Source organism: Heptranchias perlo, chromosome 27 (assembly GCF_035084215.1).
Source record: "Heptranchias perlo isolate sHepPer1 chromosome 27, sHepPer1.hap1, whole genome shotgun sequence".
NCBI classification, from domain to species: domain Eukaryota; kingdom Metazoa; phylum Chordata; class Chondrichthyes; order Hexanchiformes; family Hexanchidae; genus Heptranchias; species Heptranchias perlo.
Window position 1 is genome coordinate 12,959,921 of NC_090351.1, and position 22,381 is coordinate 12,982,301.

General features: G+C 42.1%; 1 protein-coding gene across 1 annotated transcript in view; it reads left to right on the forward strand.

The window, feature by feature from the left end:
* LOC137344412 (signal peptide, CUB and EGF-like domain-containing protein 3) overlaps positions 1–22,381 on the forward strand; it is a 286,841-nt gene that overhangs the window by 62,297 nt on the left and 202,163 nt on the right. The window contains exons 2-3 of the mRNA XM_068007356.1: positions 18,093–18,215; positions 20,198–20,323. Coding sequence (XP_067863457.1) covers positions 18,093–18,215; positions 20,198–20,323 — 249 coding nt within the window. The remainder of the gene's footprint in view (positions 1–18,092; positions 18,216–20,197; positions 20,324–22,381) is intronic.

The window sequence follows — 22,381 nt, forward strand, 5'->3', positions numbered from 1 at the left end:
GTGCGATGGAAGTGCAGGGGTGGGGGAAAGCATGACTGATAATGGGAGAGGATGGGAAGGGAGCTGCGAAGGACTGCATTTTCCCCGCAGCCCCCACCCTAAATGCAGCCTGCAGCCATTAGTGACTCTTTTCCTCAGCACACCATATCACACACCACCTTTCACCAGAAACTAAAGAAGAAAAATGCAGAGAAGCAGAAGAAGACAGAGTGAGAGAAGCAAAAAAAAGTGTTAAGAGGAGAGAAGCAGCAGAGAAGAGATGAAGAGAATCAACATGAGGATATCAGAGATGGGCAAGAGAGTGACCACATTCTCTGACTTACTGTGTGCAATTCCATAGGAGATTGATTAGTAAATGATAATTTTCAAGATGTAACAAATTGATAACTCCCTTAAGCCCAAATCTAATTTTTGTACTTTTTTTTTCTCCATTCATTTCTATGGCATTACATGTCTGACCACAGCAAGCTGTTTGGCTGATGGTTTATAAACAACCATTTTTTCCCTCTCCAGCTGCTGTGCAGTGAGGGAGGGTGACTTCCTACCCTTTTGTCCTGTAACCTTCCACACCATTGAGGTTCCTGGGCTGCTTTTAGACTCTTGATTTTTGGATGAGCTCACATACTAAGAATTTAAGCTGGTTGCATTCTGCACCTGATTGGAGTTTTGTAAAATCCATAGGAGATTTTTCCATTGAAGGGAATAGGACATGAAACCTGGCAAGCATGTGTTATTCAGGCCCAAACACTCTTGGATTGCATTTATTTTCTGCAATTTATTTAATTTCCTCCCTTTTCCCTTCATGGAGACTCCTGTGTCACAATGTTCCCTGGCTTCGAGAAGGTACCGAGATCTTGGCCAGTGTTGGTCCATAATCAACAAGTAGAAGGTGTTGCTCGGGGCTAACTGACACTGATTTCCCCTGTCTTCATACCCATCCTGGTGACGGAATGCCTGGCCTCTGCTTGGCACCTTCTTTGTAGTGACATACGAGATCTAAAATTCTTCACTTGTGGAATTGCAAGCATGCGCCTGTTCCCTATCACTCCATGCCACTGGAGCTCAGGCCAGCTGTGCCACCATGACACCTTAATGCATTTTCAAATTGTTTTGCACTAGTTATATTCAAATTACTTTTTGTACAGTCCAGTCCAGCCCAGTGTCATACCCTACTGTCTAGTATGAGGCCAGGCTGATGATCTCACAGTGCCCTGACAGCATTACCATCTATGCCAGGATGGATTTACGAATGTATGAAATTCACTGGGAGGAAACGACCAGCAGGTCCATCAAGTCTGCCCTATTTGTGAGTAGGGATTCTCTACAGCATGTCCTCTTGCAGTATGATTCCTTCCATACTGGGTCAGAGCTCTGCAATGTGTTGGAGCTCTGGTGGGAGTATAATGTGCTGTTCTTCTGCACTGTATATTACTTCTCTCAAGTAGTTCGCTCTAAGGCCTATCATGCTTCTCTAATGCATTGGCTAAAGGTTAGAAGACTCTTAAAGTACAATGAAGATACTGAAAATAAACTTACTGAGCTTATATTACAGAATGTGCTGCGGGACTTTCTGTTGTGGAGTCCACTATGTCTGCAGGTGTTCCTACTGAAATTTGCAATTCTTCCCTTCTTTCTCTCCACCCCCAATAAAAGACAAGATTGGGTAGCAAGCACGCTGCCTAAGAAATGGTTGCTGCTACATACTTGACTGGGCCCAATCTCCCCATTTCTTTTTGATCAGCCGGGTGTCTGACACATGCAGACAACCCATCACCATATTTAAAAGTCGACAAATGGAGCAACTGACAGATCCACACAGGTAGAAGTTTCTGGTTGCCTGATATGGAGTGCACAGCCTCTTCCCATTGGGTCAGACTCTACTCATCTAGGTCAAGAGAGCTTCAGTGCAGGTTGACCTATCCAAGGCTTGGGGATCCTCAGGCAAGCACAGAGGTACTGCTGGAGTTTAAACAGTTAAAACTCTGCCGCCTACCAGCACAGAGCACTATTCAGCTTCCTGATGTTTGTCCAGCTGTGATCATCCTACCCATTTGAGCATTGGCTTGCACGATTCCCTGGAGCTGAGTGGGACAAATCCCAACCCCCAGTAGGTCTACTCCAGGTTTCATTAGTGAACCAGGTTGCCTGGTGAATGATCATCAGTATTCCGGTTTCTGTGAATCTGGCTGGCTCAGGCATCAAATGGCCGAGTCTTTCATTGACGATTGGTTATTTTATAGGAACATAGGAACAGGAGTAGGCCATTCAGCCCCTCGTGCCTGCTCCGCCATTTGATGAGATCATGGTTGATCTGTGATCTAACTCCATATACCCACCTTTGGCCCATATCCCTTAATACCTTTGATTGCCAAAAAGCTATCTATCACAGATTTAAATTTAGCAATTGAGCTAGTATCAATTGCCGTTTGCGGAAGAGAGTTCCAAAGTTCTACCACCCTTTGTGTGTAGAAATGTTTTCTAATCTCGCTCCTGAAAGGTCTGGCTCTAATTTTTAGACTGTGCCCCCTACTCCTAGAATCCCCAACCAGCGGAAATAGTTTCTCTCTATCCACCCCATCTGTTCCCCTTAATATCTTATAAACTTCGATCAGATCACCCCTTAACCTTCGAAACTCCAGAGAATACAACCCCAATTTGTGTAATCTCTCCTCGTAACTTAACCCTTGAAGTCCGGGTATCATTCTAGTAATCTACGCTGCACTCCCTCCAAGGCCAATATGTCCTTCCAAAGGTGCGGTGCCCAGAACTGCTCACAATACTCCAGGTGTGGTCTAACCAGGGTTTTGTATAGCTGCAGCATAACTTCTGCCCCCTTGTACTCCAGTCCTCGAGATATAAAGGCCAGCATTCCATTAGCCTTCTTGATTATTTTCTGCACCTTCAATGATCTATGTATCTGTACCCCTAGATCCCTTTGGACATCCACTGTTTTTAACTTTACCATTTAGAAAGTATCCTGTTCTATCCTTTTTTGATCCAAAGTGGATGACCTCACTTTTGTCTACATTGAATTCCATTTGCCACAGTTTTGCCCATTTACCTAATTATCAATATCGCTTTGTAATTTTATGTTTTCATCTACACTGCTTACAATGCCACCAATCTTTGTGTCATCGGCAAACTTAGATATGAGACTTTCTATGCCTTCATCTTAGTCGTTAATAAATATTGTGAATAATTGAGGCCCCAAGACAGATCCCTGCGGGACTCCACTAGTCACATCCTGCCAATGTGAGTACCTACCCATTATCCCTACTCTCTGTCGCCTTTCGCTCAGCCAACTTCCTAACCAAGTCCGTACTTTTCCCTCGATTCCATGGGCTTCTATCTTAGCTAACAGTCTCTTATGTGGGACCTTATCAAATGCCTTCTGGAAGTCCATATAAATAACATCCATTGACATTCCCCTGTCCACTATTTTAGTCACCTCTTCAAAAAATTCAATCAGGTTTGTTAGGCACGACCTACCTTTCACAAATCCATGCTGGCTCTCTCTGATTAACTGAAAATTCTCGAGGTGTTCAGTCACCCTATCCTTAATTATAGACTCCAGCATTTTCCCCACAACAGATGTTAGGCTAACTGGTCTATAATTCCCTGGTTTCCCTCTCTCTCCTTTCTTAAAAAGCGGAGTGACTTGCAATTTTCCAGTCCAGAGGGACAGCTCCTGAATCTAGAGAATTTTGAAAGATTATAGTTAGGGCATCTGCAATGTGCTCACCTTCTTCCTTTTAAAACCCTGGGATGGAAACCATCTGCTCCTGGGGATTTGTCACTCTTTAGTGCTGAACTTGCTCCACTTACCTTCCTCCCAAACCCCCCCCCCCCCCAACCAGAAGGAAAATCACAGGTTGGTTAGTTTGAGCACCTGCTAGCTGTACAGCATATACAAAGAGTTCCTCCCAAGTGGTATGATGATCAGCACCACTCTCAATAAATTTGCAAGTGCATTGCCACCATACCCCAGACTACAGCCTATCCTATCAAACAGTAGCTCCCCCAGTTGGAAATACAGAAATTCATTCGATAAATGACTGTGTTGTTGTCCCCAGTCTCAGTTTCCTCATCAGCTGCACAATGGGACATCTGCATTCACAAGTAGCAGTTTGCAACGTACCAGCCACCTTGATCTTCTGAATAAACAAGTCTAATGCGGCATTCCAGGCTTGCTCCTCACTAGTTGCTGAGTCCAGGTCTTCATGTGAGGGAGTTTGGCAAAGAGGTGAGGGGCTCTGGTAGTTTCTTGCTGGGTGTTGAGAGGAATGACCACAGTGAACAAGCAATTTGTTAAGTATTTAGTGCCCTTGGAATTTTCAGATTTAAAAACAAATCTTTCAATTAGAAAGAACATAGTGCAAAATATGAAACATGAAAACTGCCCATCAAGCCTGATCCTTCCATATGCTGTGTATGATCTACTCTATCATTGACTCTACCTCACTTATTTAATCTTCAGCTGGAATGTTCTGGGTAAATAAATGTTCCCTTATCCCTAAAGATGATTAAAAATACTGGAGAATAATTACCCATCCCTAAATCTTCTGTATTTACCGCTGACCTCCAGACAACATTTGAAAAGAAAGGTGAAAAAGGCTATTAGGCCCATCCATGTTCCCTCTGTCCATTAGATGATGCATTGCCCTTCCCAATCACTAGTAATGCTAACTGCTGGGGGAGGAAAAAAGGACATTTTCAGGAAAAACTCTGCCTAAATCAGTCAGGAAGAATTTCACAATCAAGCAAGCTTGAGGAGACTATGATACAATAGTAGAAACTTTACCCTAGGCCTATCCCAAAGGTCACCCACTACTTACCCTCTCTTTTTCCCTCTGACACCCTTCAACAACTGTATCAGCTAGAAATTTATCTATTACATTCCAAAATTTATAACCTCCTCCATTTCTACTGCCTTCCAGGTACGAAAGAACTTGAATTTATATACCACCTTTCACAACTTCAGGATGTACCAAAGCATTTCAGTGAATGAAATACTTTTGAAATGTAGTCATCGTTGTAATGTTGGGAAATGCAGCAGCCAATTTCCACACAGCAAGCTCCACAAACAACAATGACATTACTGCCCAGATAATCTGTTTTAGTGAGGTTGGTTGAGGGAAAAATATTGGCTCGGACACCAGGAGAACCCACCAGCTCTTCTTCAAATAGTGCCATGGTTTCTTTTCGATCCATCTGAGAGGTCTGATAGGTGCTCAGTTTAACAGCTCATTCTAAAGACTGCACCTCTGACAGTGCAGCACTCCCTCAGTACTACCCTGAAGTGTCCAGCCGAGATTATCTGCTGAAGGCACTGGAGTGGGGCTTGAACCCATGACCTTTTGACTCAGAGGTGAGCATGCTACCACTGAGCCAAGGTAGGCTATTCCACCTTTACCACCCTCAGAATTGAATATTGAACATTATTTTGGATCCAGTTTATCTATTCTCTTAAACATTTTTAAAATACCTCAGTGAGGTTTCCTCTGAGCTGCTGCTTTTCCAGTGTAACCATCCCTTGCACTCTTAGTCTTTCCTTGCAGCTCAGGTATCCATTTATCAAACTCATTGTTGACCTTCATACTCCCTCTCAGGTAGGGATATCCTTTTTGTAGTACGGTGCTCAGAACTGAACACAATACTTTCAACCCCCCCCCAGCCTCAGCAGCTTAGAAACCATTGTGTCTTATTTGATCATTTCTCTCCATACCTTGCCCTGTAGCCTCCAGCATCATTTTGAGCCAGATATTAATACAGCTGTTTGAAGGAGTTGATCAATACAGCACCAATTGCTTCCTGGGAGTCTGTTTCATGGATGCACTACTCGGCAGAGAAAAAATATTTCTCATCAGGATCACACCTTCTGAAACTGTTGAAAAATCTGACATGACAAAAATGATCACATGACCAATCCCCCCCCACCCCAATGATTCATTTGCAAAACTTACTGAAGCCAAAAACTATTCCAGTGAAGTCTACTCTTGTTTTCAGCCCCTGTTTGGAATGGAACTTAATCATAGTTTCATTAATATCTGATAGAGAAAACTAAATAAAATTGCACTTCTGAGTATTTACTTTGGCTCCAGTTTTCTTGTTACAGTGCAAGGTTAATGTGATCCAGCCGTACACCTAACCTTTGCAGGACTTTCCACTGGCACTGCTTAGTTCATCCTTAGTTTCTTGTTTAGTTTTTGAGCAGTTAATTCATAAACCCTTCTCCATTTTGTAATTGGAGGACATATTGGCATTTAGCTTCTTGTAGATTAATCAGAGAAGAATTCACCACTTGCCTATCTTGAAGGATAGTTTAGTTTTAAATAATGTGACTATGTCCAGCAAAGAAAGGGTGTTCATCTCTTTTGCTCCTTTATTAGTTCGAACGAATTATGTTCAACGCAGTGATTCTCACTGGTGCTACTTAGCTGTGCCCTTTCTAAATGCCTCCAGTAAAATGGTGACAAAGGTATATCATATGAATATGTTAAGCATTTGTACAATAGTATCACAAATGGTAATTTCTAGGCTAAGTAGTTTAAAAATGCATGGTACAAGCAGAGTAATGAATGTGTGGTATTATAAATGCTTCCACTTGTGAGTTGACCTTCAATTGGTTATAGAAATAATTATGCCATGTAGTCTGTCATTCGTTACCACCATATGAATAAGTTATTGTAGGTTTCTGAGATTAGCATATGAATAGAACCCTCAGTGCCCCTTGGGTGCAGCAATTAACCTGTATCAATGGGTTATTAGTTTTACTCTTCACGCACAATCCATTAATTTTGACCCTTAATGTAATCCTACTAATCCTTTCATTCCTCTCGAAGGCCATGCGTTTCATTTGTTTTTTTTATTACAGTTTAAATTCACCTGCTCTGTGATGGTTATGCACTGGGGAGCCTGGTTTACCCCTGCCTGGATTCTGTTGCTGTAGAAACCATTTGGTTTGTAGTCCAGTGCAGTTTTTAACAGCAGTCAGATCAACTTTTGAAAACTTTTCTGCATGCACAGTTGTTTTAAAGTCTCTATATGTGGGTGCTTTTGCACTATAGACGAGTCTTCCTTTGTCTGCTACACTCAGGAATATAAACAGACCCAGGTTCCAGGAATCGATTGCATTGTGGATCCACTAAAATACGAGTCTGTGATTTTTCTATTGGGAAAGGTTTTGGTAATGTAACCATGGGGAGCTGGTCCTATGCGTTTGTTCTACGTGGAGTTCTGTATTAAAGTGGAGCTCCGAAAGCCTACAGAGACTGGCTTTCCCAGTTTGGCCCAGAAATTCATATGGGCCCGTTTTTGGGCCCAGAATCGGCGCTGCACAGACAGCGATAGCTCCAACCAGGAGGCCCAAGCTTGGCCCAAAATTTAGCCTCATTAATAAATTTTGTGCGAGCTGTCAGCGCCTGTCATGCCGCCACAGACAGCCTGCACATTTACTGAGAAGAGTATTGGGCCGCTTGCCTCACCAGCAACAGGATGAAGGTAAGTCCCAGGAGGGGAAGGTAAGTCTCGGAGCTGGAGCGAACAACGAGGCTGGGTGTGATTCTGGCTCCAACCGAAGATTTTGTTTAAAAAAAACAATTTTCTCAAGTCCTTACCTTTAAGTGCCGACTGCTCCTTAGGCTTCAGCAGCCGCTGAAGAATCCTGAGTGGGACAGGCCTGAAGCCTGCCCTGCTCATCATTGCCCAATTTCTGTGAGGAGACCTAGAACAGGCATTAAGCCCCTCATTTACATATGTAAGGAACGTAACGACTGTTTTAGGTGGCCACCAGGGCCGCCTGAAAAAATGCCCCCACTCAATTTGGGGTTGGATGTTCAGGCGGCCTTGGAGTGTAGGACATTGGTTCCCGGAATTGGGCCTCATTGCACTCATTTTATTCCTGCAAAACGGGCACATGGTCCAATTTCTACCCCCATTTTTCTACCTGAATATGGATTAGAGGCGGGTCTTCAGCTGCTCAGTTTGCTGAAAGCCATGTTCCTTCATGTTTACGTCGGATAATGAAGTGGTGCGATGATCAGATATTGGAGGTGTGGCTGAAAAGCACCTACTTTGGTGGTGGGTGCTGCTTCCAACGGCAGCAATGCCACTGCATTTACATGAGTTTGCCACCCATGATAGCAGTGCAGCTGGTGGCAAACTAAACACAAATGGGATTACTCGAGCAGTGCAGTATGTTGGAGAAAAACATGCAGTAGATTGGAGGGATACAGGTTTGATTTCTGCTGGATTCTTGCTCTGAACTGCACAGCTCAACTTGGGGCAGTTGGAGGCTGGAAAGAGAGAGGGGGAAATCAAAAAATGTTGTCCCCAAGTTGCTCAAAGTGTCATAGGAACAAGAGTGTGGCTACATTTGCAGCTTGGCTAGGGGAGATCGAGGGAGTCTGGGGATTAAATCTGGGAATTTGCATTGTCGGAAAAAATTGTAATAAATTGAGATTGTCACAATGAAAATCCCTGAATAGTTACGATGAATTATGACTAAGTTTTGTTTTTGGACAGTGTTTAAATATTAAGCAGAGGAATTTACTTGGAGCGGTTAGTAAGCTGGTGATGTGAAGGAGCTGTAATTACATATAACAACTGAAATCAACAGTAACTGCAGGCTGGTTACTGACAATTGGCTAATGATGTACCTACCATTCCAATGGGGGAGGTGGAAGGAGGAATTAAACATTGTAAAACTAGTTTTTTAAATCTGTATGGGTTTCTGTATTTGTTTTGGGAAACGCCTCAATACATGAGTCACTTTTCATCTGGGTGATATTTCCAATTTTTTGTGGGTTGAGGTAAGGGGTGGAAGTGTTGAGAAGGTGGTTCTGTTGACTTTGATTTGATATTGCTGTCCATGATATTCCTCAATCTTCCGAGATTAACAGGCATTTTGACCTTTTCCCACATATTATTGTATTTGAAAAAATGCCGTTTGGTGGATCTTGCCTGGTGAGCTTGGTTGATGCACCACAGCAGGGGTATGATTTGGAAAATGACTGCACGCCCTTTGGAAAATAACAGTTGTGTGGAATTTGACAAATAGTGTGAAGAACAACCACAACTTGCACAATAATGACTGGAGAGGAACGAACATTTAAAATGGGTCCCTTTGTACAAATCCTGACAACGGTATAGTCATGCCAACATTTACAGGGCTTGTTTTGATACTGTGGTGCTACACTTACATGATCAGTTTCTGGATTTGTGTTCCAGTAGCTTGCAGGGTAATGCTTCATTGTTACCTGAAGCTTGTGTTTTTCTCTTCCTGTGACAGGTGTGACGGGATCTGATGTGATTTAGTGCTGTAGTAAACAGACGTGTTTTGATTATATATCTATTGCCTAAGGCACGGACATTTTGGAAATAGAAACTGTATTTTTTCTCTTAATTAATCAAGAGTAAATTAATCAGTCGAGATATTCACTTAACTGAATATTATGTAATGTTTATTAAATTTAACTGGAGTCCAATTTTATTTTGGCACCAAGACCAGTTCTTATATTATTTGTGCCAAGTACTATCCAGAATATCTTTGAGATGCCGTGTTTACATTGTGGCAAAAAACAGTGCGGCTGGCAAAACAGGATTTCATCAGTATGAAATGAGTCTACGTGTAAAATCGGCTGAAAGGGATCTTTACATTATTCTACACTGACTATTTATCCTTCCACTGATCTACTCAATTTATATTGAGGGCATATGGATGTTAAGCCGAGACAAAGCCAGGTTTGGTCCTGAGTTCATGCAGAGCCAGACTGGGGAGTATGTCGTGCTGAGTGTGTTTTACATAGTTTCTTTATTGCAGATGGAGCAATGAGCAATGCATGTTATTTATGATTGTGGTCAGACAGTGTTCTGTTGAATGGCTGCTCTGATTCAATGCAAACATTGTGATGTGCAGTAGTCAAAAATAAAAGATCACATAACTGTGAAGTTATTCTTTTCAGACATGTTATCAAGTCACTTGGTATTTTTCTATTCTTTCCATCCTGCTTCTCTCAAATTTCTCCTCAAGTTCGTCCCTTCCAAGCCACCACCAGTGCCGCTCCTGGCCAGCAACACCTTTTTGAAAATGGGAAATAAATGAATAAGGGAGGTGGAGGGGATTTGAGCCTGCATCCCACCTCCATCATACAACTGCCCTTTCAAAAAAAAAAGCAATTTTTTTTCTCAAACTTTCTTCCTTCTGAGGGCTTGGATTCCCTCACAGGGTATAGTTCCATGAGAGACAGTCACTCTCCAGTACCTTGTCCAAGTGGCCATCATTAATGTATGAGCTTTGATGATGAGTATCCATAGGCTATCCGATTTTATGGGGGATATCGCACTCGAGCCCAAGCCGGTCTTTACTTGCCATCCATATATGCCTACTTCCAGTATTGAGTGTATAGCAATCAGGAGCAGGAATTTCTAGCTCTTCTTCCTTTTCTTCCTCCTCCTGGTTCTTCTTTCCTCCATTGATAGCTGGGGGATTATGCTCAATTGCACTGTATTATTCCTGCCCTAGCTGAACTCAGCTAGGATTGAACCTAGGACTTACCTGGATTCTGGTGTGGCTCAGTGATATACACTTTGGCTCTGACTTGTAGGGACAATGCAAAAAACTACTTAAAGTTACTAATACATAGAATCTATATGCATATATCTGCTGATAATTTGTTTGTACCAAATATAGTTATTGCCAAAGAAGGTAAATTATAGCAGACAAGATTAGGAACGCACTATGTACGGAGTGGTGGGCATAAACCTATATTCTACTGCTCCCGGGGCTGAGTTTGTCTCTTCCATAGGCTCCCAGGCTTTCCTCCTCTGCTGTGCTGGCTCTTGTTGCTCAATTAGTGTTCCTGGAGCAAACTGCACTGTCCTACTGGTTGTGATTCTCTTCTCCGCTTGCTTCTTGCTTGTATCTTGCATTTAAAAAGTGTCCTAGGCTTCACTCTGCTTCTCCACAGCTTTCCAGAAGAAACCTTGGTCCTTCATTGATCTCCTGGTCCATACTTGGCTCCTCCTGATAGCTATTGAACTGTTCCCCACTCCTCCGATAGCTCCTGGATTGATTGTTGCTTCTGTGCTGGCTGCCAAACTCATTTTCACTGCTGCTTTGAACCTTTACTCCTGCTGCTGGCATCCATAGCAGACCTCATTGTACTGCAACCTCTTACCTGAAGGCTTCTTGAGCACATAATCTAGGCTGACAGTTCAGTGCAGTACTGAGGGAGTGCTGCAATGTTGGTGGTGCCATCTTTTGGATGAGACCTTAAACTGATGCGCCATCTGCCCTCTCAGGTGGACGTAAAGGATCCCATGGTACTATTCAGAGAAGAGCAGGGCAATTTTTCTGATGTCCTGGTTAACATTTATCTCTCAGCCAACACCACCAAAACATTATCTGGCCATTTATATCACTGCTGTTTGTGGGATCTTGCCGTGTGCATATTGGCTGCTGCATTTGCCTCCATTACAAAGGTGACTGTGCTTCAAAAGTTCTTCATAGACTGTGAAGCGCTTTGGGATGTCCTGAGGATGTGAAAGGCGTTATATATGGTGGCTCTGGAAAGCACAGTTAAGTTAAGTGGAGTGGATGGGAGGTTGATCCTCCAGACATCTGGGCCCCATCCCCTCCTCGCCACCATTTGAGGGTGGGCAATTAGTGACCAGTGCAGTTCCCCTGGGGTTGGGGGGGTGGGGGGGAGGAAAATCCCTGTTGGGGCAGTCACGTGATGATATGCTTCACCATCCAAATTTTTCCTCATTTCCCTGGTCTGGATGTCCAAAATGGGAAAGTGTACTAACATCCCTAACCTTAACAAGCACAAAAATTCAACTTCAACAAAACAACTTGGCTTCTCTTCCTGCTCCTGCACTTATACCTCTAGAGTTCCCCGAAGGACCTATCCATGGCCCCCTTCTATTTCTCATCTACATGCTGCCGCTCAGCGACATCATCCAAAAGCACGACGTCAGATTCCAAATGTACGCTGACGACACCCAGCTCTACCTCACAAGCACCTCCCTCAACCCCTCCACCGTCTCTCATTTGTCACATTACTTGTCCGATGAGCAAAAATTTCCTGCAACTAAATATTGGGAAGACCGAAGCCATTGTCTTTGGTTCCCTCCACAAACTTTGTTCCCGAGCCACCGACTCCATCCCTCTCCCTGGCCGCTTTCTGAGGTTGAACCAGACCGTTCGCTACCTTGGCGTCCTATTTGATCCTGAGGTGAGCTTACGACCACATTTCCGCACCATCACCAAGACCGCCTACTTCCACCTCCGTAATATTGCCTGTCTCCCCCCTGCCTCAGCTCATCTGCTGCTGAAACCCTCATCCATGCCTTTGTTACCTCCAGACTGGACTATTCCAATGCTCTCCTGGCTGGCCTCCCATCTTCCACCCTCCATAAACTTGAACTCATCCAAAACTCTGCTGCCCGTATCCTAATTCGCACCAAGTCCTGTTCTCCCATCAGCTCTGTGCTGGCTGACCTACACTGGCTCCCGGTCCAGGAATACCTCGTTTTTAAAATGCTCATCCTTGTTTTCAAATCCCTCCATGGCTTTGCCCCCCCCCCCCACCAACTCTGTAACCTCCTCCAGCCCCACATCCCTCCGAGATCATTGCGCTCCTCCAATTCTTGCCTCTTGTGCATCCCCGATTTTAATCGCTCCATTATTGGTGGCCGTGCCTTCAGCTACCTAGGCCCTAACCTCTGCAATACCCTCCCTAAACCTCCGCCTCTCTACCTCTCTTCTCCTTTAAGGCGCTCCTTAAAACCTACCCCTTTGACCAAGCTTTTGGTCACCTGTCCTAATGTGGCTCGGTGTCAAATTTTGTTTGATAATGCTCCTGTGAAGTTTCTTAGGATGTTTTACTGTGTTAAAGGTGCTATATAAATGCAAGTTGTTGTTGTTGTTGTTGTTGTTGTTGTTGTAGTATAGCACCGTTAACATAAGAAACATCCCAAGGTGCTTCACAGTGATGATAGATAGGGGAATGGAGCCATGGAGCAAGAGATTAGGAAGAGTAACAGAAGGCTTGACATAAAAGCTCACTCAGAAAAAGGGTAATGAACCCAATTATAAATAAATGTTCTGTGTATTGTACAGCTGAGTGAAAGGCTATGTTATTAAAAAATCTGTAAATAAAACAAGTTCCACCTTTTAATGTTTTAAAACTGTATCTATCCTTCCATTTCATTGTGTGAGGCTGTGTGTTCTTCATACCAATGTTGCTTTGGAAGTTTGTTTGATTAGACTGGATGATACCCGAGTACTGTAATATTATTAAAATGTTTGAATGGATGGAGTGAACTGACTTAGTTGGAGTTGTGCTGGCATATACTCACATTTAAAGAGAGAAGAGGATGGGTTTTGCAAGGTGAGGCTCCTGGTAAGACGAGGATTGTGGATTGGAGAATCATGAATGTTTGCCTCCGCACCTGATTCTCTGATCCTATTGAGTGAGACTCTGCGCCAGAAGCTTCATCTTGCAAAATTTACTCCACTGTTCTTTCTTATTAGTTTTATGTGAGCTGTCAAAGATCAAACCCATGTTTATTTTTCGGAAGATGTCTTTCAAAATACTCTCAGAAAAAGGAGCAGACAGCTAATAGTACTATAGTCTTCAGTCCAGCTACTTGAGTTCCACTTAACATTGGTATCAGCATCGGGCAGAATCAGAGGAAGCTCCAGTGTCTCCCTAGGAAAATTGAGTGGTGAGTGACTCAATGCTACTCCTTGGTTGATGCTCCAGCAGACATAATTGAGTGGTGCTGGAAGGGCCTTCTCCTTCCCCTTCCTCTCCAGGTAACTTGGATAAAGTTTATGAAATTGACCATGCAGATGAAGCGCAAGCACAAATGCCTGTCAGGGCTGAGCCCCAATATATTTTCCTTTAGTGCTTATCTGTGCATCTGTGTTGGTAGAAATTGATCTATACTGCACTTCATAACCACATTCGTTCTTCGGACTCTGCTAATTCAGAATGAACACTCTCTCGATTGGCATCTAATAATGAGGTATTTGGGTGCAATCTCAGAATAGTGACCGTAACACGTTATGCTTGCATGTTGAGACTTGGAGGAATCCAAATGGTTCTAAAATAGAAAGGCTGTACACACGCATTGCATATTTCATTAAAGACAGTCGAAATGTTTAATTATGAAATGACTATAATTTCTGAGTAATTTGTTTCCCTCGAGCCTTAGTCTTTTCTTTAATTGAATTCTTGCCTCAGGGTGAGCACAGTTGAGTAACTACTCTTTAAGTTCATTATAATGGACATCCACTTCTACAGTTTAGTTTTGTCAAGATAGTTTATTGGTAAATGATGAATGCGATATGTTCCAGATGCAGATATAGTCTAGAGACGTTACTGTTTTCCTGGCACAATGATATACCCTTCTCATTTTGTCAGATAACTTTTTCCAGTTAAAAAAGACAGCTGTTTAAAGAGGCCATGCCCTGTGGCTTACAAGCTAGAAATTCCAAATTGCAAGCTTGTAAACAAATGGAGCAGTTTGGTCAATCCAAAATGGCTGCCTAGTAGTCAGGTGCTACAGTCATTACAACAATTTCTGAAAGTTCAGATCTGTAAGCTTGTATAGAAGAAAATAATCCCATTAAGCATAGTTGATGGGGAAGAACGAAGCACTCTGTTACCATCTTAGATTGTGTCAAGATAATGCCATTATTTAAAGATGCTCTTAAGGTTTCTTCACGAGTAAGCACCCATGAAATAAACACAATATTTCACCAGTGATGGTTCCAGACATTCTGCCTGTGGTGCTCATGAGTTGTGGCTTTTTCACTCATGATAAAATTTTCATAATTCAATGTCACTGGCAAGATTGCTTCTGTTTAGTCTCTTCAAATAATTTTATTTGTGTGCTAATTTTCCTCTGCCTGTGTTTTTTTTTAACTCCTCCCATCCCCCATCCCTCCTGAAGGAGACTTCTTGACTTATTGCTCAGGCACCTCAAATCATCATTATTCATGTGCAATCTATGATAGTGCTAGCAAACATTTTGGCTGTTTGGGGTAGGGGTGGGGGTTGGGCAACACAGCAAGCCCAGTTGTGTCCTTACCCAATGTTCATGCATGTACACTTTCCTGCTGGAGCTCTTGGATAATGATCAGGAGCAGGAACCTTGGATGGTTTTCCCCTCCATAATCCAGGGGCACTAAGGCCAATTGTACCTCCCTTACTACTTCCCTGGTTGAGTTCTGTTAACTCAGCACAGTTGGAGAAATGAACCTTCCTGGTCTGTGTGGCTCAGCCACTTATTGGATAAACTCACTGAATTGTCATGAGGCCCATATAATTTTGTTTGAGATGATCCTTGCATTGTTTTCATTAATTGTCAGGAAACTCTTTGAATCGAGTTGGCGGATGAAGATGCCATCTTAATTAGTTTGTTCGGTCTTAAACTTGTGTCGGATGCAAATAAAATCCAGACACATGAAAAACAAAGAAACTCTTGTTCAATTCAGAACCAACAACCAATGAAGTTCTGCTTGAGTGGCCTGGTTGTTGTGTTCTCAATTTGACCATGCTGTTCCCTTTCACTCATTGATGCACAAATATCCGGAGCAGTGCCAGACATCGTCACACTCGTGATGCTCAAGTTGGAAAGTGAAGTGCCTGAAACTATCCTCACTACAGAGGAAGGGGTTAGGGAATGCAAGACTTGGTCTTGCTTCATTGTGCCCTGATCTGATCTGACGGCAGTCCATCAAGCCCAATGCCAGATGCATGACACTGCAACTGATGAGTTTCAGCGACAGTATTACAGGGGAAAGACTCACCTGAAGCAGTGCTTTAAAAATACCTGCTCCTCCCAGAGAAGCACTGGTGGAAAGGTGGGTTGGTATATGACCTCCACTAGCGACTTCAAAAGCAAACCAATCTGTAATGAACGATTTAAGATTGTTTCAACATGTTCTGAGTTATTGGTCTATTGTTAATGGTAGGAGCATCAACATTATTTATGTTTTCATTAGTTCACTGCCTCATTTTTCAAATTGTATTTATTTATTTATTTCCTACTTTTTGACTTTTTCTCTCCTGTTAATCTTTACTATTTCCTCACCCTCTTCCCCCATATGATATTTTTATTCTCCTCTTGCTGCTATCCCTTTTTAAAACATTTTTGATTTTTTCTTCTTATTTGGGATATCCGTGCTAAGTAATACAGCACTTTTCTCCATTTCAGAGACCACAGTCATATATAGCACAGCCAGCTGAAGGGTCAGTCCCCAATAATGTGTGATTTAACCCCACCTTCAGGAAACCCATCTCCTTTTGGACCAGTGTGATACCTCCTGCCCGCATCCCCCCCCCCCCACCGACCCTCCATTTCTCACACCAGCCATCCTTCTGGCCTCTTTTGGTGAGGTTGTCAAATTGTGGAACCATACATACTAGGTTGAGATGACAGAGACTCATCTTACTCAAGAATAGGCAGAGAGGAGACTTTCTTCCTTCAGTATAGCGTAGATTCAAATCTAGGTTCCAAAAGTGAAGGGTCAATATGTACCGTCCACCCCCTTGCTGTTTTCTATTTTCTTGAATAGTTAAGTAATAATTTAAAGCTGGTAGTACTAAAAGTAATAAATCTTTGAATGAAATGAACAGAAAAGGAAAAATTATGTGTGGAAAGCACAGCCATCTGGCTACAGAGAACTTGAGAATGGCATAGAGCAAGGTTGAATCTCAGAATTATCTCCAATCAGCCAATGGACAGTTAAGGTTCTAACTACATAATATAGAAAGGATTCTAGCTATTAATAAAGTAGATGTACTACAGATGGAGTCCTTAAGATCTAAATTTAGTACATTTAGATCCACATTTAGTAATACCTATATCACCTAACTACAAAATATGGTAAAAACACATCAGAGCACAACATCATTATTGCTTCAATTTGTTCTCTTCGTTTTGACTTTGGATTTATATTTGGATTCCCAACAAAATTAGATATGAGAATTTGAACAGACTCCTATTTTCAGAATCTCAGGAGTAAACACTAATCGAGTCTTGCTGGTTGTAATGTGATGATTGTCCAAGTTGGAGAATCGAGTCTCAATTTTAACTTGGGCTGAAGGTTTGGCGTAGGGGTGGTGGGGTGAGCATCAAGCCATTTTAATCCCCGCACTTCATTTCCATATCTCAGGTGAGTCTCCCCACCACCACCACCCCCCCCCCCCCCCCCGATCCTGGAGGATCATAACCTGGCTGGTGGGCAGGAGCAGGATTTTGGGTGGCAGGAGGCTACTGCTGGGGACCCACGAGGTTGGGGAAAGTGCATTGTGGTGGGGGGGCAGGGTCCGGCGCGATCATGGACGGGGGAGGAGCTGGGAGCCCAGGGCAGGAGAGGCACAAGGAAACCGTAAAAATATTTTTTTTAAGTTACTTTCTCTCCCCTCTTCTGGGCCTGCTCCTGCCTGCCACCAGCTTTCTCTGGTGATCCCGGCACTGGTCGTCAGTCGCATAACCACACATTAAAGTCACGTCAGAGTCCAATTTATGTCATAGAGCCCCGACTGTTGCATATTTATGAGGCCCTCACCTGCCGGTGGTGAGGACTTCGCGCTATCCGAAACACGGCAGGCAGGCGTGAGTGTGGCGCCAACCCGGAGGGGAGGACGATGCCTCGATATTAAGCCCCCACATGCTCTGTTGTCCTTGGGCACGGTGGGGGTGGGGGGAGGGAAGGGGAGGTTAAAATTGGCCCTTGAGACTTTCTCCTTGTGATGATATTAAAGGGAGAAGAATTTGTTTGTTCACAATGGAACCACAGACTTCGTTGCCAAATGTGAAAAACATACATTTTACCAAGCGAATCTAGCAAAAAAAAACCTGAATAAACTACTTACCGCCTGATTACATTAAGTGTTTTCATGCATCAGACTGTTATGTATCAGATGGCATGCAGATAGGAAAACTGTCTGTGTGCTGACAAAGCAGTACTAGATCCAAGACTAATGGATTTTTCACATTCCACAGCAGATTATTATGGTTAACACACTACATAGTAATGATCCTTTTCTAACATCTCATTTTTGCTGTTTCAGATGTTGATGAATGTGTTGAAGGAACAGATAATTGTCATATTGATGCTATCTGTCAGAACACCCCCAAGTCATACAAATGCATCTGCAAGTCTGGGTACACAGGAGATGGCAAACAGTGTGAAGGTAGTGTAATCATGAGCAATGTTCGAAGTTCATAACGCATCATCATCTAATGAACAAAGTTTTGGTTTTTGCTTGTTTTTTGTGTTACATTGACACCAATTAATATTATAAAGAAAATTCATGTCAGTCTAGCCCTGCTATATGTTTATACATTCCAGTTGTGTGCACTTCCTGTACCAGGAGTAGCCAAAACCAAGATTGTGGAGAAAATGTTGGTCACACGATGACATGTCAACTGGAAATACTTGAAACAGAAAGTTCCTGTCTGAATTATATGACCGCAGTACCATAGCCTTCTGAAAAATGAGTGAATAATACTGATATTTCCTGTGCTTACATCATTGTACATAAAAGCAATAGCTTTTTTCCAAATCGTGGTTGATGTTGAAGCAAGCCTCTATTCAGTAGTTTGCTGTTTTGACTCTTGTAGTTGACTCTTTTCTGCTTTTTAAATGTCTCCATATTTTTAATTGAAATATGTGTTTTCTGATTTGTAAATTCTCCAATACCAACATGAAGGATGCCAAATATGTTGACATTTGGGAGCTTTATTAAGGTGCTGTCATGGGAGAATTCATTGCTGACAAAGATAAATATAAAACAGTAAGAAACATTGTACTTCAAAGACAAAGTCGCCATATTAACCCACTCATCACTTCCCTCTCAGTTATGTTGAATTACTGTTGAAGTACTACTCAATTATTAACCCCCTGTTTCATAATTATTATACATAAATATTTTCCCATACCCTTTGTAAATGATGAGGTTAATTTGTACGGGGTATGCATGATAATTATCCTTGCTGTGAAGGGAGTAGAGCACCTTCTTACCGAACAGATAGTCACTACTTTGAAACTCAGGAACTATAATGCGTCAATTAGCAATAATAGATCACTTAATTTCAGTTACTTGACATTATTTTGGAGCTGCACTTGAAGCCAAGTTTTTGATTGTCCTCATGATGAGATACCATTCACACTGCAATTACAATTGGTAACTTGAGGGTTTTAGTAGAGAAGCTATTGCATGGACAGGCGCACAACTGACACAAGAGTACCAATCTACAATTGGAGAGCAACATCATACTACAGGTTGAAAGGTCTTAAACTTCCCATTCTCCCAGAGGATTGGAGTGTGCATGTGTTTCCACCTTGTGGTTCTCTAATATGTGACACTCCAGAATGGCACCTCTATAATCCTCTAACCATGATAAACGAAATGCCTATAGGTATACTATAAAGCTATATAACGCATTTGAAAATGCTATTGGGTATCAAATTCACATGATTGTGTATTTGAAATCCTAATTGAGTTCTATCAATATTCTGAAATAAGCAAATTGCAACAAATACCAATCTTTCTCCTAGTGTACTTATTTCTCTTTGTCAAATCATATGACATTCGTTTGCTTTTTCCAATCTATTGCATTTAGTGGAATTCCACTGATTTGCAGATAAGTAACAAAAATGTATTTCTGTTCATGCACTCTGCTTCTGCATGCAAATCCTATCAGTTGTTACTCTGTGTTAATATAGACAGGGTTTGACTTTCATAGAGTTGGAAATTTCTTTGTGATTTAAGAATAGAATGATCTGCATGGTTGATGGATATAAAGGGTACAACGTAGGATATTTTTGGCCAGTTGTCTGACTCTAGGAATCATTGGTGAGGAGTTTCATTAGTTCTTCCGTTGGAGGACAACTCGAAATGATGGGACATGGTTGATTGGCCCTGATGTAAATGCAATTGTTTTAGGCCCGTCATGAGTACCACTAAGCATGGCCATGTAATTTGCTTGGTTGATGATGGGCGTGTGACAGGAAATGACTATGCAATAAATTAAACGGAGAAGGTAGAAAGTGAAGGGAAATAATAAACACTGACCAAGAGAATAAGAAGTCTTCCTATCTTGCTCCTGCTTGAGTTAAATTGACGTCCTCTATTATTTTGGTTGACTTACCCTGAGATTAATTGTCTTCCAGATATTGATGAATGTGACAATGAGTACAACGGAGGCTGTGTCCATGAGTGCATCAACATCCCAGGGAATTACCGCTGCACATGTTATGATGGTTTCAAGTTAGCACACGATGGCCATAACTGCCTTGGTAAGCTCTGAAGTCCAGTATTTACTGTCTTCCATCATATGAGAAATATTCATTCTTTTAGTCCATTCTCCAAGAATCTCTATTGTGGACCCAACCCAACAAATGCTGCAACTTGAACGAAAGAATGAAACGTTTCATTTAAGAAAGTAATCACAGTTAGCCCAGACGGTTGTAGTATTAGCCAAGGTATGCGATTATTATGAAGAACACATATGAAATGTCTGTGCCACGTTCACTGAAATATATGTATGCTGTGCCCTTGTATATTGAAGAAACACTATGCGTAAGAATAAGCTAGAAGCTCTATTAGAAGGCTTTGTTGTCCACTGTGCAGTCTGGTAATACCATCTTTGAAAAGTCTATGGTGTTAATGGCTGTGATGACACTACCAGAGCTGGCATCATCTCTTCAAACACTACTTCTGAGGAGTTAAGTAGTGTGATCTTCATAAGATTCTACCAGAAGATCCTGCTGTTTAATTGTAAGTTTTTGTTGATTTTTTTTGTCTGCTTTGTGAGGGGAATGATGTCAACATCAGTTGAATGGAATACTATTTATATGACTGGTCAAGGACAAGAAAAGGCCATTAAGCTCACTAAAGCACTCTAAATTCAAGTAAAGCCATGTAACACTTCATCTACACCGTTACCTCATCCATAGAAAAGCAATCCTTACTGCACCAGTGCAACATTTCTACAGCAGCCATCTGAGTGGCAACCTGATGTAAGCCAGGCAATATGATATAAATTTAATTGCAAATTGTAATCTGAGTTGTGTTGTAAATTTGCTGTCACCAGGGCCTAAGTTGAAACCCTTATACATTTATTTCGCAAAGTCCCTTAAAGCCAGTAGAGAAATGATGCTTGCGTCTTCTCAGTCTGGGCTGAATTTGAACCTAGGTCCCAGAGTTTAAAAATCACACTTTTAAGCTTTTCAAAATGACACTAATGGCACTTCCAGATTAACATCACCTTGGATAGCACTGAGGGCAAAGTTTTGTTGCACACAGGAATATCTGACCTTTTAAGCCAGAAATTTCTGACAATACCTCTTTTAATTAATAGAGATTATAAAGATGAAATGTCTTTTGCTACTGTGAAAGAATGAACCCTTTTACCTACAAATTATTTTTGTTCACCATTTAGCTCCTGTCCTAGGCTATGAACAAATATTTTACAAGTGACCCATTCTCAGATCTTTACAAATGCTACTTTGCATTGGCTCCTAAGAGGTATATGAGAATGGCCTGGTGAGAACGCTCCATCCAGTTTTTTCCCCAGTCCCCTGTGCTTTGCCTTCCCAACAGTGATGCCTGGAGATCTAGAACTCAGCAATGTAGGCATTGTAGCTATGAACCCATATTCCATCATGAGCATTTGTCAATGTATAGGTGCATAACAAAACTTGTATAGGGGTCCTGGAGGAGAGATTGGAAAAGCACAAACCTCACAACACACGTGGGTTGAAATTGATTTAATTTTTGTGGAAAAGTTGTCATGAGTACAAAACAGGGTTCCTCTGTTTGTGTTAGATGACTTTCACTCCTCAAAGGTATCTTAAATATTTATTTGGGTGTGGCGATGGCCATGTAGATATTTGGGATGTGGTGAGGACTCTTCAGATAGCTGAGATCCTTCTGCAGAGCTGTCGGACTGTGATAATGGTATTCATTTCACACTATGAAATGTGTATCTACACACACTATATTAGAATGCTACAAGGAGTAAACATCAAACGGCCACACGATGTCTCAAGCTCAATGGTCAGTCTGAGAGGTTAAACATTAAAACATAAAAGACTGCAAGAACAATAGGAATTCATCACTTCCAAATATGGAAATTTTCCATTTATCCACCTTTCAGAGAACAGCATAAATAAGTCTGCAGTGTTCCAAATGGAGATCTAGTTCAGTGGAGCTTCCTGAAAACATTAGCTACTGTGCCAGACCAGGAATGGCTTGTTTGGTCAATGCATCATCTTTGGAAATGTGGCTTCTTTGCTTGGTTTGTCTACTGACCTTAATTGCCAGTGATGGTTGGAAGGTGAACTGCACCAGAC